This window comes from Hyperolius riggenbachi, chromosome 10, assembly GCF_040937935.1.
Source record: "Hyperolius riggenbachi isolate aHypRig1 chromosome 10, aHypRig1.pri, whole genome shotgun sequence".
Taxonomy (NCBI): Eukaryota; Metazoa; Chordata; class Amphibia; order Anura; family Hyperoliidae; genus Hyperolius; species Hyperolius riggenbachi.
The window spans coordinates 118,149,173-118,164,609 of NC_090655.1; the positions used below are offsets into that span (position 1 = coordinate 118,149,173).

The 15,437-nt window shown below is 42.2% G+C and overlaps 1 protein-coding gene across 1 annotated transcript in view; it reads left to right on the forward strand.

Moving 5' to 3' along the window:
- The window catches only part of DNAJB12 (DnaJ heat shock protein family (Hsp40) member B12), a 99,548-nt gene that overhangs the window by 15,951 nt on the left and 68,160 nt on the right, over nt 1-15,437 (forward strand). The window contains exon 3 of the mRNA XM_068257706.1: nt 4,398-4,543. Within this exon, the coding sequence (XP_068113807.1) occupies nt 4,398-4,543 (146 nt within the window). The remainder of the gene's footprint in view (nt 1-4,397; nt 4,544-15,437) is intronic.

Below are 15,437 nucleotides of genomic sequence, written 5' to 3' on the forward strand. Positions count from 1 at the left end.
GTTAATTAACAGCCTGTCTTTAACTCTGGAGTTATTTTAAGGATTGGAGAGTTAACTTAAAGACAGAAGAGATAACTTTAGGTTTAGGTGAGGTAAAATGTTGCCTGAATACTACATGCCTTATCACCGTGGTAACAACTCTAGAAATGTTATTAAAGACAGGAGATAAGCTTAGTGAATTGAGGCCAATGTCAAAACACCTGATCTGCTGCATGCTTGTTCAGGGCTTATTGCTAAAAGTATTAGAGACAGAGACTCAGCAGGACAGCCAGGCAACTGGTATTGCTTCAAAGGAAATAAATATGACAGCCTCCATATCCCTCTTGCTACAGTTGACCTTAAAATCCCATTGAGACCACCAGGGGATTGTGCCCCTAACTGATAAATCCAGAAAGCCTCCCTAGTTAACAATATTCACATTTGGATATATTTTAATCATTTTGTTTTGTTTGCATGTTTTGTCATATCCACCTTGTTTAAAGTCATACTGAGTTGCTTTTAAACACAACATTTGCACTTACCTGGGGCTTGATCCAGCCCCCTGTAGCCCGCAAGCCCCCCCCCCCCCCCCCGTCCTTATGGTTTCCTCTCCTGGTCCCGCTGACTGCTCCGTTAATTGGCCTGAAACCGCCAGTACGAATCCCCGCCACGCACGTCACATGTCATCACGCCGGTGTGAGTCCTGCTCATGCGTGGTTCATTCCCCGGCGTGACACGTAATGTGTACGACGGGGACTCTTACTGACATCTTCAGGCCGAAGTTGGCAATTAACGAAGCCGCCAGCGGGACAGGGAGAGGAGCCAGGAGGATGCTGGAGGACCTCGCAGGCTACAGGGGGCTGGAGGAAGTAAGTGCAAATTTTGTTTTAAAAAAAGCTCAGTATCATTTTATTCCAGAAAAAAATGTCCCATGGGGGGTCCCAATGAGGCTTCCCCATCCCTGTAGCTGCAGGAAATCCAGTGTTGGCTTCCCCCAAAGCCTCCCGCGATCCTTTTTGGCTGGCTAGCAGAGTGGGTTTTTTGTTTCTGTCTGGCAAACAGAAGAGTATTGCCTAATCCTTGTACAAATGCTGATAATCATATCATGTCTACAGCAAACTATAGCCTGTATCATATGTAAGACTCAGCTTTTTTTATTTTTTTCCGGTCAGGAAATGTTGCAAGCATGCACATCAATAATTTACTTGCTTGTAAAGCAGATTAAACATCTGATAAGACCAGGTTAGAGGAAGATGGCGATGCATCTTCAAAAAAAAATCCCAGAGACAACAGAAGCCCAAATGGTGCAGTCCATCACAGAAAAGGGAAAGTGCTTTAGATGGAGCTGTACCCCTAAAAGAGGGTTATAGCAAATATGCAGGCAGAGATTAACCAGTCTCCACATGGGTGTTCTCAGGTGATTCAAACTGTGGTCGCTCTCTGAAAAAGGTTACTTCTGGAACCAGCTGCATGGGGGCAGGCTGTGGACCAGGGTCTTTCCAGAGAGTATGAAGCACAAGGGGGTAAGAGGCACCCAATATAAATTAAAGGACCGCTGTAACAAGAGGGCTATGGAAGCTGCCATATTTATTTCCTTTTAAGCAATACCAGTTGCTTGGCTCTCTTGCTGATCCTCTGCCTCTAATACTTGTATCCATAGACCCTGAACAAGCATGCAGCAGATCAGGTGTTTCTGACATTGTCAGATCTGACAAGATTAGCTGCATGCTTCTTTCTGGTGTTATTTAGACACTATTGCAGCCAAATAGATCAGCAGGGCTGCCAGGCAACTAGTATATACAAGGAAATTAATATGGCAGCTTCCATAGCCCTCTTGCTACAGTTATCCTTTAAATATATATTTATATTGGGTGCCTCTTCTCCACTTGTATTTGACTGAGATACACTGTAGGCAGAGGAGATGGCCCTAATAATCACAATTTGCAATGAGAGCATTAGAAGTTCAAATAACAAACTTTTTTTTTTTTTTTCTACTCCTGATTATCAGCATGTAACAGTAATATTCTAGGCAGCTAAACACCCTTGCAACTCTCTTATTTGTTCATCTCTATTGTTTGGAACTTTTTTGAAACACACGTTATGGGATTGAAGAGGATAAGTTTGTAGACCTGTTGTCATGTTTTACCACCAATAGTACGTTTGGCAAGTATCATTCATCAATGCTACATAGTTACATAGTTATTTGGGTCGGGGAAAAAAAGACGTACGTCTATCAAGTTGAACCAGAAAATAAAGTACGCCACCAGCCTGCACCTTCACATATCCCTGTTGATCCAGAGGAAGGCAAAAACCCTTACAAGGCATGGTCCAATTAGCTTCAAAATGGAAAAAAATGCCAGGTGGTAATCGGATAAAATCTCTGGATCAACACCACCGGATATTACCTAGTACTGTAATTATAGCCATAGATGTCTGTCAATGCAAGGAAAGCATCTAGCGCGCCCCCCCCCTTAAATGCAGATATAGATTTTCCATAACTACTTTCTGCGGCAATACATTCCACATTTTAATCACTCTTACTGTAAAGGACCCTTTCCTAAATAAATGGCTAAAACGTTTTTCCTCCATGAGCTGATCATGTCTCCCTAGTCCTTTGAAGGCCTAGGGACAAAAAGCTCATCCGCCAAGCTTTCACATTGCTCTGTGACATATTTATACATGGTAATTAGATAATTGTCTGATCTGCAGATGAATGTCCATTAAACAAGGTGTGTATGGGATCTGCAGATATAGACTATGAATGCATTTTGCAGGAACAGATCTTTTGCAGATACTGATCTGTTGCATGTGTACAGCATCTTTGTGTGCAGCATCTTGCAAAGATTTTTATCTGATGGGGAGTTCAGGTCCATAGAATAGACTGTGAAGGTATGGCTCTCATACTACATGAAATGGGGTAAAATTGGTCTGTGATCTTTCATTTTCCAAAGACTTTTATCTGACGTGTGTACGCACCTTTAGGCGTCTTTTTCTCCAGGCTAAATAAGGCCATTTTATCTAACCTTTCTTGGTAAGACAGACCTTCTATCCCTCGTATCACTTTTGTTGCTTGTCTCTGCACCTGCTGTAAAACTACAATGTCTTTCCTGTAATGTGGTACCCAGGACTGAATTCCATATTCCAGATGTGGGCTTACTAGAGAGTTAAATCGGGGCAATATTATGCTAGCATCTCAAGTTTTTTATTTTCCTTTTAATGCATCCCAAAATTTTATTTTCTTTAGATGCAGCGGCTTGGCATTGAATGCGATTTAACTTGTCGATGAGTTCTAAGTCCTTCTCCAAGTTTGATGGCCCCAAATGTATCCTGTTTATTTTGTATGGTGCTAGACCATTGCTACGACCAAAATGCATGAATTTACATTTTTTTAGCATTGAATTTCATCTGCCATTCATGTGCTCATATAGCCATCCTATCCAGATCCTGCTGCAATATGTCCCTATCTTCCTGAGAGTTGATGATTCTGCACAATTTTTGTACCATCTGTATTGAGCCTATCTTGAACTCAAAGCACAGACTGGCACTCACGAAACTGTTCACTGGTACCTTTTTTTTTTTTTTTTTTTTTTTTTTTAATCATCCAGTATCCAAAACGAAAGTTAGTGACAATACATAGGGCATATAGACAATTAACAGAACACTCGAGAGGTATGGTACAAGTTCCATGGCAACAGACACCTGGCCCCAAACCGCTCTGGCCAAGTACACAACAGGGGTAAAGAGGCGCCCAGGTATGGATAAAATTAGGTTAAAACCCGTTAAAAATATAAATGAGTAGTTATCTTTGAATAGTCTCATGGACTGCATTTATCCAATATGTATGCATGCATGTATGTATGTATGTATGTGCAGGTGCAATGTCAGGAACTTAATACCTTTTGAGTGTTATGTTAGTTGCCCTTTTGCACTATGTATTGTTTAATTCAGTATCCAAAGCTTTTGCTTTGGATACTGGATGAAAAGAGAAGCCGGTGAATAGTCTTTTATGGGTGTCAGTCTTTTCTTTGAATTGACGATACATTTGCCTGTATTCTGGCAAACTGACCGTAGTTGCACCCAGTTGAATTGGTGGGACTGCGATGTGACAATTGAAGCTTTCTTAATGCACACTTGCCAAGCCTGAACTGTTTTATGTCTTCCTAACCAGTCGTCAAGTCTCAAACTATAGGGGTGAAGGGGGGATATAATACATTTCAGACCTTTGAGACAAACCGGTAAAATTGAATTATGTGTATCTTCAGCACTATGCTGTGAGCTTTGATCATGGTTTCCAGCATTTCCTGAAAAAAAATCATAGCTGCTGCAGACTGAAGTTGAAAATGTCATTCAAACATACAAAATGGTCTAGTATTGTGTCTTATAGTTACTGTACTAATACTATCTCCTTTTCTAAATAGGGTAAAACAATGTAAAGACTATTATGAAATCCTGGGAGTAACCAGAGAGGCCACTGAAGATGACCTGAAGAAATCCTATCGAAAGCTAGCATTGAAATTTCACCCGGATAAAAATCACGCTCCTGGTGCGACTGAAGCATTTAAAGGTATGTGTAACTCTGTGGTGTGTGGTGTCTTATTTTTATTTTTTTCTTATCTTCCCTTAAAGAGACACTGAAGCGAAAAAATATATATGATCTAATGAATTGGTTGTGTAGTACGGATAATTACTAGAAGATTAGCAGCAAAGAATATATTCTCATATTTTTATTTTCAGGTATATAGTGTTTTTTTATAACATTGCTTCATTCTATAATATGTGCAGATTACACAACACTCAGCATTCAAAATGATTCTTTCAGAGCAGTCTGTGAACTAATGACCTCTCCTCTGGCAGAGAAAAAGAAATTTGTTCACTAACAGTTGAGATAATAAAAGTCAGAAAACAGCCCTCTCCACGACTTTGAAAGTCATAGAGCTTAAAGAGACTCCGTAACAAAAATTGCATCCTGTTTTTTATCATCCTACAAGTTCCAAAAGCTATTCTAATGTGTTCTGGCTTACTGCAGCACTTTGTACTATCACAGTCTCTGTAATAAATCAATGTATCTTTCCCCTGTCAGACTTGTCAGCCTGTGTCTGGAAGGCTGCCAAGTTCTTCAGTGTTGTGGTTCTGCTATGCACTCCCCCCTCAGGGGGGAAAGAAAGACACAAATGATCTCTTGAGATTCAAAAGGAAGGCTGTATACAGCCTGCTTGTGTATGGATGTATTTTCTATGTGTGGACATAATGTACATCAACCTACTTCCTGTTTTGGTGGCCATTTTGTTTGTTTATAAACAAACTTTTTAAAACTGTTTTTAACCACTTTTAATGCGGCGGGGAGCGGCGAAATTGTGACAGAGGGTAATAGGAGATGTCCCCTAACGCACTGGTATGTTTACTTTTGTGCGATTTTAACAATACAGATTCTCTTTAATGGCTTTTTTGCATAGAGATAACAATTGGAGTTTCTTAACTCTTCCTGTACTGGAAACAATTAGACTGATGTATCTGATCTTAATGTTTTATTTCTTATCTGTACTACATATACAAATCATAATATCATAATTTTTTTTTCGCTTCAGTGTCTCTTTAAACAGGAACTGTAACCACAATAACATACAATTGCTTGTTTTTTTCCGATATTCATTTATAAATTATTTAGTCAGTGCTGGTCAAACTAAGGCCCACAGGCCGCCCCTCCCCCTTCCTTGCAGAGCTGCAGGCGGTGGGAGATTTGAAACTTGCCTTGATCGCTAATTCCCACGACATGTCTCCATGGCAACAGGCGCTGCCCAGCCCTGGCCTAGGCTGAGCTTCAGTGGGAGGGTGGGGCTACACTCCAATAAACTGCAATCTATAGCTGTAGAACCAAAGAGTAGAAAACTCCGGGCACCAGTTGCTTTGCAAGTCACCTATTTATTTGCTCCCCAACACCTTCAAAACATACAAGCAATAAATCCTGGCCTTACAGCCATTTCGCAGAGAACCTGCTTCTTCAGAGGCAGCGGATTACAGGGGTGTTGGGGAGCAAATAAATAGGTGACTTGCAAAGCAACTGGTGCCTGGAGTTTTCTACTCTTTGGTTCTACAATACTTCTGCTTTCTGGAGGCACAGCTGCCTGCACTTGAGGCCCCTGACCTGCCAATCTCACATCTAGTGCCGATTTATCTGCTCCTTGCTACAATGCAATCTATAGCTAAAGGAAGTGTTTCTGATACTGAAACCAGCATATTTAACATAAAAGTGGGTAACGTAAAGGATTAACTGCATTCTACCATGTCGTTACAGTTCCTCTAAGGGTTTTTTTTTTTTTTTTTTTTTACTTTCTTATTAGGTAGGATTTCAATAGTCAGTTTTGCCTTAACCAGTCTTGCTTTCGAGGCAGAAGATATTTTGCTGACATGACTCATTGTGTCTCTGACTTTAGAGCACACAAACTACAACACAAAACTCGTGTCAACGGATCCTATGTTATCAATAGTATCCGTTCACGCGTCACTGATCATAAAAGATCTCTAGTGGTCAATGGAATGCAAAATCGCGATCTGCACAATTATTTTGGACAAGCTGATGCTGTTCCCATGGAAGTCTATGGTGAAATACATCAGCATTCAGACTCGAAACGGACCCCTGGAGCGCAAACTGCTCTGTCTGCTCCGGCCACTGGAAATCCATCACGAATATGAATCAAGCTTTATTACACTTTTTAAGCCATGCTAAATGAAATGTTTTGATGAGTAATGCAGGTGCCCTTGCCAGAAAGGATGTCTCCTTTTACAGGACACTACAGGGAAGCTGGAACTTTAACAAAACAGCCAATGGAATGTTGACTGACAGTTGCTATCTCCAGCTGCAGGTGTTCTGTTATGAAACCAGGCTGACCTACAAGGCAGCCTGTACTGAGTTCTCACAACCACTGGTAATGAGACATAACAGTACTGTGCTGTCACATTACTAAAGAAAATGGCTGCAGTCAGATCAATGGCAGATAAGAAAAGTGTCTGCCTTGTATGTAAGCCTGTATCCTTATCCCAGGGTAGCTGAAGGAAAGACATGCAGGCTGATAGCTTTTGTTCTGTCAGCTGTTGAGGTGTCTGTACATTGGTAGGTGCCCAGCAGATTAGACCATCAGATTCCCTTTTGATCCAATCTGATCAGAGAGGGATCTATTGCTGCCAGTGCACTGCACACAGATTTCCAATATGTTTCAGAATGAAATCTGTGCAGCCGCCTCCGCAGGGTGGGCCCCCAGGTCTCTCCCCAATGTAATGTGTATTCCTGCCACCACCAGGACTGTAGTTAGTGTGGAAGCGGTGCTTAAAGTAAACCTGAGATGGGCAAAGTAAAAGATTTTTATGCTTACCCAGGTCTTCCTCCAGCCCCATGAGCACCAATGCGTCCCATGCCATCCTCCTGAGTGCCTCCGTTTGTGTGGTATTGGTCCCAGTAACTGGCTCAGCCGCACCAGTCGGGCCCTTCTGTGCATGCGCAGAAGAGCTGACTGGTGCGACTAAGCCAGTTACCGGGACCAATACCACACAAACGGAGGCACTCAGGAGGACAGCATGGGGCGCATCGGTGCTCGTGTGGCTGGAGAAAGCCCCGGGTAAGTAGAGTATAAAATCTTTGAGCGTGCCCATCTAAGGTACTCTTTAAGCTCACTTGTCTGCTGGCATGCGTCTTCATTCTATTGTCACTGATGGCGCCTGTGACCGGGGTGTAAGTGACCTCCTACATGCCATCAGGTCATGAAACACTGCTGCAATGGAGATAAGATGTTAGACACAGGAGGAGGTGTGCCATTAGACAGGTGAGCTTAAGATCTGCTTCCACACTAACTGTGGGCCTTGAGGGTACATATTCCACATGGTAGGGTTCCGCATGGTGGGGGGGGGGGGGTAAACCAGCTGAGGGTCTGCGAGGGAATGTAACCGTCATGCACTTCCTCAAGCCCCAGCATGGTGGACTGAGTGTTTTGAATTAATGCCACAAATCGAGCAATGTATGAGCACCTTTAGCAAATATTGCAACAAGAAACAAATTCTACATATTTCAGCAAGGCTTCGTGTACAGAGGCGCCAGAGTAGAATAAAAACGTTTAAAAACCGTCTAAAAGAGGGGGATGTTCAGGTGGACTTACCTCCCTCAAAAATATAAAACTCAATTGAGTCACAATATATCAATACAAAAATATTTTATTGAACTCCACTTAGTGCAACGCATTTCGCAGGTGTGGTCCTGCTTCATCAGGCAAACAGGAGTATAACTCAATGGGTCTAGATGCAGAAGTGAGCGCCTCTGACAGAGGCGCTCACTTCTGCATCTAGACCCATTGATATACTCCTGTTTGCCTGATGAAGCAGGACCACACCTGCGAAACGCGTTGCACTAAGTGGAGTTCAATAAAATATTTTTGTATTGATATATTGTGACTCAATTGAGTTTTATATTTTTGAGGGAGGTAAGTCCACCTGAACATCCCCCTCTTTTAGACGGTTTTTAAACGTTTTTATTCTACTCTGGTGCCTCTGTACACCAAGCCTTGCTGAAATCTTGAGTCCACCCTCGGTGGAGGGGTGCTACCCCGTTTCCTATCTACAGAGAGCGACATCTTAAAATCCTGAGTGGGGTCAGGTTCTAATACTCCCCACCTGTACTTGAAGTGGTTGCCTATGGGTAACCCATGTTTGTGAGTATATCTAAATATTTTGCTTTTAACCACAACCAACTTAACAATACTACACCATATCGGGCTCTCGATTTTCTTTGTTCTTCCAAGCAAATTCTACATATTGGCATTACTGATCCTTTTGTTTAAAATTAGCTTTCATTTAAAGTATAACTGCAATTTCAGAAATGGGGCAGTAATGCTTTCAATGTCAAGAGGGGTTAATCCTGGCGCTTGGTTCACAAGCAGACCATCAATTTTACAACCTTGTAAGTGTAGGGGCAAGAGGGTCAGTCCAATCGGTATTCGGCAGTACACTAAATCACTCCACGCTGCTCTGCTCACAGCGGTAACTGATCAGCGGCTTTCAATAATCCAGACAGTTCACTCTGTGCTTCCCCCTACATCATCATCAGCTGGGCGGGCCGGCCACAGAAGCGCCATGCGGGGGGAGATGAGAGCGATGGATCTAGTGCAGACAGTTGAATACACCCACAATGCACTTTTTAATGTAAACTTGATTTGTTGCACATCAGTATAACTCCTTACCCAGGGTTTCGGCAAGGCCTTTGTCAGAGGATTACAACATTGCTACATAGCACTACAAATGTCCATATACGTCATTATTATTGTTATCCACCCATCTAGGTCCGCCCAACAGTGTGGATAGCATTATAGCAACAAATATGCATTTAAAACCATCATATTGAATTGCATAAAACTAAAATGTCATAAAGACCCCTATAAATATAGGCAGAAAATAGTCTGGAAGTGGCCCTATATAGGGGTGTGAAAGACTGAAGGAGGGTAGAGAGGCAACATTGCTTTGATATACTGCTCCTAACAGTGTACCTAAACTGCAGTGCAGGGGGTGATGGCAAGGTATGGATTGAGGACAGAGGAGTGGGAAAGCGTTTAGAACATGAATGACCAAATTATGGCCTGCAGGCCATATTCAGGCCTTTCAGAATTTTAATCAAGCCCATGCTGAAACTGAAGCTCAGGCGGCACTAACCTCTGAGCCCTGAGAGCACACCTCTGCCAACCCTACTCCGCCCATATGCAGAGCGTGCTTGTATCTCTTACGCACCAGTCTGTGCCGCCGGTATGCCTCTTCAGCCCTGTGTAAGAATCTCCCCTCTGACTCACTCCCTCTAGCACTGTTCGAGGAAGAAATTAGATGCTGCAACATGGCTGAAAAGGGGTCCTATCACACACCTGAAACAAGCATGCAGCTAACATAGTCAGATTTTTTTGTTAGAAACTTCTGATCTGCATGCTTGTTCAGGGTCTATGGCTTAAAGTATTAAAGGCAGTAGATCAGCAGGACAGCCAGGCAGCGTGCATTATTTAAAAGGAAATAAATGTCAGCTTCCATATGTCTCTCACCTCGGGGTCCTTTTAAGCAAGAGCTGTTAAAACATACCTGCCACAGTGGCTGTAGCAGTGGTAATATTCGGTGTGTTTGCCAGGATTAAAGGACAACTAAAGTCAGAACGATATGGAGGCTGCTATAATTTATTTTTAAACCATACCAGTTTGCCAATAAGAGGATATCCCTGCTACACCATTGGCAGGGTAAAAAAAACTCCAAATTTTATTTAACACATCAGTGGATACACAGAAAAAAGCTCACGCGTATAGCGTATCGGAGCTACCAGTTGCCTGGCAGTCCTGCTGATCTCCTGTAACAAGCACAAAGGAGTAGAGAGGCGTCCAGGCGTAAATAAAACAGTTAAAAACACTTTAAACGTAAGAGTGGGAGGTGACTTACATCAGTAACGACAATCTCGTAAGACAAAGACATGCATTTCTCACAACATGCTATGCTATTGTTCTCCTGTTGTCTCTGAGTTTGTTTGTTTTTTTTGTTTTGTTTGTTTTTAAAGGTGTCAAGGAACCCAACTTTCACTTGTAACAAGCATGTGGCTAATATTTTCTGATTTTTGTCAGAAATATCTGATCTGTATGCTTGTTCAGAGTCTATGGCTAAAAATATTAAAGGCAGAAGATCAGCAGGGCAGCCGAGCAATGTGCATTGTTTAAAAGGAAATAAATATGGCAACCTCCATATCCCTTTAAGAAGGTAGGCAAAGCACTTTGCAGGCCACTTCTGATAGTCCCTGTAATGCTAGGTACACCCCATACAATTTTCTGGCAGATTTACCTGCCAAATCAATTATTTCCAACATGTCCAATCTGAATTTTGATCGATTGTTGTTTTTCCGATCAATTGTTTTAGATCATTTTTCCAACAGATTTTTTATAGAAGTGAATGAAAATCGATTGGAAAAACGATCGGAATTCAGATTAGACATGTGTGAAATAATCGATCTGGCAGGTAAATCTGCCAAAAATGTGTAATGGTGTGTACCTAGCATAAGGGCCAGTTCTCCAAAAAGCAGCTTTTACATTGCGTCCATGTGGAGACCTTCATATTCTGTTTTATAAACGGTCATTCATTTTAACAACGGTCATCAACTACTGTGGTAGTTCCAGCTTTCGCTGACCCTGATTGCATCTTCTGTACGCTGTACAATGGTGTGTGAGGACAACTGAGGGTGTGGTCAATGAGTGTTTTTTGTCCGTCTGTGTAAACTGGCCCTAATGGGTTCAAAAGGCAGTTGTGACTATAACAAAGATAAAGGTCACTCATAGGAAAATCTCAAAAAGAAGAGAAGAGAAGGGAGGTGAATGTGGGAAAAAACCGAGAGCTAATATAGTGTAGTATATTAGCTAACCACAGGAGGGGGCTAGAATTGAACAATTATACTCCATAAAAGTGTGACACAACAATGGCCACACAGTAGGCAGGTGGGGAGAATATACATATCTTACAGAGAGCAACTTTTTACCAGATTGGGGTCATGAGAGAATCCTCTGAAAATATCCTTCAATCGGTAAAAAACTGACACTTAAGTTTCTGAGGTGTCAAAATGGAATAAAATGGTTAAAGTTTAAACAGAGGAGTTAGATATGAACTTACCTCCTCAGGGAAAAATCCCATGAGTGAGAAATAATTATAGCTTTAATATTCCCCCACCAAAAAAAAAAAACTCTTGGGGAATGCAATGTGCTTCTCGGGATTAGGTTGCCACTTCATCAGGAAAATATTGAATGCAAAATCTCAAGAGCTGCAAGCAAGGTGCTGAGCTTGCTTAACCTCTTGAGGACCATGGTGGTAAACCCCCCTAGTGACCAGCCTAATTTTACCATAACTGGCCACTGCAGCTTTAAGGCCAAGCTGCAGGGCCGTATACCTCTGCACACAAGTGATCTCCCCCCCCCCCCCCCTTTTCTCCCCACCAACAGAGCTCTCTGTTGGTGAGGTCTGATGGCCCCCCTGTATTTATTTATTTATTTTTTTTTAGAAATGTTTGTTTGTTTGTTTTTTTTAATATTTTTTGCCTTTTTTTTTTTTTTTTTTTTATTTATTCTAAATCCCCTCCCTCCCCCCAGCCGGCCAATCACGGCGATCGGCTGTCATAGGCTTCTGCCTATGAGAGCCGATCGCTCTCTTGTCCCCCATGGGGAAAGCCGTGTCACACGGCTGTCCCCAGTGCAGCGCTGCTGCTGATCGCAGCGCTGCACATGTAAATACACGGCTGTTTCGCCGTGTAACAGTCTCCCGAGCGGCGATCGCCCACCAAGCGGGAGATGCGCGCGCATCTCTGGTGACCTAAAGCAAGAAGTTTTGAATCAGGATGATACCATTTATTGGCTAACTTAGAGATAAATAAAAGTGAACTTTTATCTAATAAGCCTTCATTGGACTTGGATCCTGCATATACTACAAGATTTTTAAGAAACGCCACTTCTGTACACTGGACATTCAGAGTAGAAACATTCTTTAGCAAACATAAATAAATGTAATTAGATGCCTTAATTGCCACTTCAGAAGGCTCTCACAGGCATGCTAGCTAAATATGTTTTGGGAAACTAGTGATCTTATCTACTGTAGTAAACAGTGGGCAGTGCATGTGTCACATGTTGGTCAGAAACTCAGTCGGCTGCTTTCTTCAGGCTGGTGCTGCAAGACCCACACAAGGAGGTGTCTAAGCCACCTCACAGGAAGCGAGTTGCTGCCTCTATTCAGTGACAGCTGCAATATTTATGGAGCCCAGGATACTGTACAAGCAATCTGTCCAGCCTGGCTATGCAGCCCTGAAGTATACTTAGAGGAACTCCAGTGAAAATAATGTAATAAAAAAAGTTCTTCATTTCTACAATAATTTATAAATAAATGATTTAGTCAGTGTTTGCCCATTGTAAAATATTTCCTCTCCCTGACTTACATTCTGACATTTATCACATGGTGACATTTTTACTGCTGGCAGGTGATGTCAGTGGAAGGAGATGCTGCTGGCTTTTATGGCAGTTGGAAACAGCTGTTATATTCCACAATGCAACAAGGCTCCCACAGTGTGATGTCAGAACCATGCTCCTGCCATCACACTGTGGGAGGGGTTTTACCACAATATCAACCAGGGCTGTGGAGTCGGTCCAAAATTCCACCGACTCCGACTCCTCAGTTTATGATTCCTCCGACTCCTCGACTCCTCTAATTTGCATATTACAATTTTGTTGATTAAAAGTATGTAACATGAAATTCGTCTCTTAACTGCCAACGCTTAGGAATTTTACAAGACAACTGAAGTGAGAAGGATATGTAGACTACTAGATTTATTCCCTTTAGACTAAAACTAGTCCTTGGTAAGAGTACTTGTAAAAGGTACAAACCGGAACAAAGAACATCTATCAGGCCCTAGGCAATGTAAGTGTGGGTACATGTAAGAATGATGTGCAGGTACTCTGCAGGGGAATGAGGAGATTGTAAACAGACAACACCTCTGTGTTCAATGTGCACAGCATTCTCAGTGGATTCCCTGCAGCTCTGTGGGGAGTGCATATGTAGAGTATAGTACTACTGTGTAACAAAGTAAACCTGAGACAGATGAAATTAAAGTTTTATACATACCTGGGGCTTCCTCCAGCCGCCTTCAGGATAATCAGTCCCTTGTTGTCCTCCTCCACCACCTGGATCTTCTGCTATGAGTCCAGGTACTTGAGCCAGTCGGGCGTAGTGCACATGCACACACTCTGCCGCCAGGAGCATACTACACCTGTGCAGCACTATTGCGCAGGTGCAGAATGTTCCTGGCTGTGGGAGTGGCATGCGGCCGGACAGCGCTGACTGGCTGAATTACCAGGACTCGTAGCAGAAGATCCGGGTGGTGGAGGACAGTGAGGGACTAATTAGCCTGAAGGGGGCTGGAGGAAGCCCCAGGTATGTATAAAACTTTTCATCCCTCTCAGTTACCCTTTAATTTGTAGTCACCAAACCAAATTTTAACAACATATCAAATTATTTGATTTCATCAGCAAAGGGAGTGCATACATTTGCATAAATCGGCATCAATGCAGAATTATTTCCATCTCGTTGACCATCTCTATTAGTGACACAGCTACACATCAGGCTTTATTCTTACAGCATAGATGTTATTTAGTATATAGAAGAGATTCCTGTGTACACATCATATATACAGTCACAATCAGATATGTATATCTAACCTTAAAAATACAGGGACTGCTTTATTGAAGCAGCACAAGTAACTAATTTTGATTGGTTTTTTTCATTTTTGTGGACTAAGCACAGCTATTACTGTATATATATACATTATTTTTAATGACTATTATCTGAGAAATAGAACATTTTATCATATTTTCTATTTTAACTAGTTACAAATTCATTAGGAGTCGATGCATTTTTTCCTGACTCCGACTCCAGGCACCCAAAATTGCCCGACTCCGACTCCACAGCCCTGATATCAACCATACAGAGCCCCCTGATGATCAGTTTGTGAAAAGGAAAAGATTTCTTGTGGGAAAGATGGTATCGGCTACAGATTGGGATGAAGTTCAATTCTTGGTTACAGTTACTCTTTAACCTTATAGTCCACCAAGTGCTTGTACTGTGCTGCAAAGGAGCAACCTTCCATTGGAGGTAGAGAATGTACCAGGACAGTCTGGGGCATTTCTAGGACAATTTCTGATTTAGTAAACCACTTTTCCTGGTCACTTGGAGTTTACTTTAACAAGATTATACTGTATACTTGCCAGCGAAGCATCATTTTATGCATAAATATTAGCTATGCAGTAGAAATCTTGTTATAGTAAACTCTGATATAGTAAACTTATTGATACAGTAAACTCAGTCCTCAAGTCCCAGCAAATGCATCAGGATAAAAATACTGTGTATTATCAATTCTGATATAGTAAATTACTTTTGCCTGGTCCCTTGGAGTTTACTAAGCGATTCAACTGTAAGATGGGGGGGGGACGACTTGTGCTGAAAATAAGCAGACTGGGTGAGATGGAACTGAAAAAGTACTAGGATTAGATGGAACCTGCTAATGGAACCAGGTAAGTATTCCAGGTTTTCCCTGCTGACCACTACATTGAAATGAGGTGTGCTGGCAGACCACAGCATGGCCCTCCATTGACCTGGCTGTGTGACCTCTTCAACCCCCCACTGGGAAGCCTCTCAGGAGCTCACCCAATTTTTCCCTATCCAAGAGCTGCCCTGTAGCTATTAAGTGGGTGAACTGTACTGTTAAAATGAGCAAAGGAGGATATGTATATTTCCCGGTATCTATAATGTTCCCATTTGGCAACTGTCCTTGCTCCCATGACTGTGCTCACCACGTGGTAGCTGCAGATCTTTAGATACTGAAACTTGGCACAAATAACAGAGGCTTGTTTTATGCATGCATTGCTGCTCTCTAG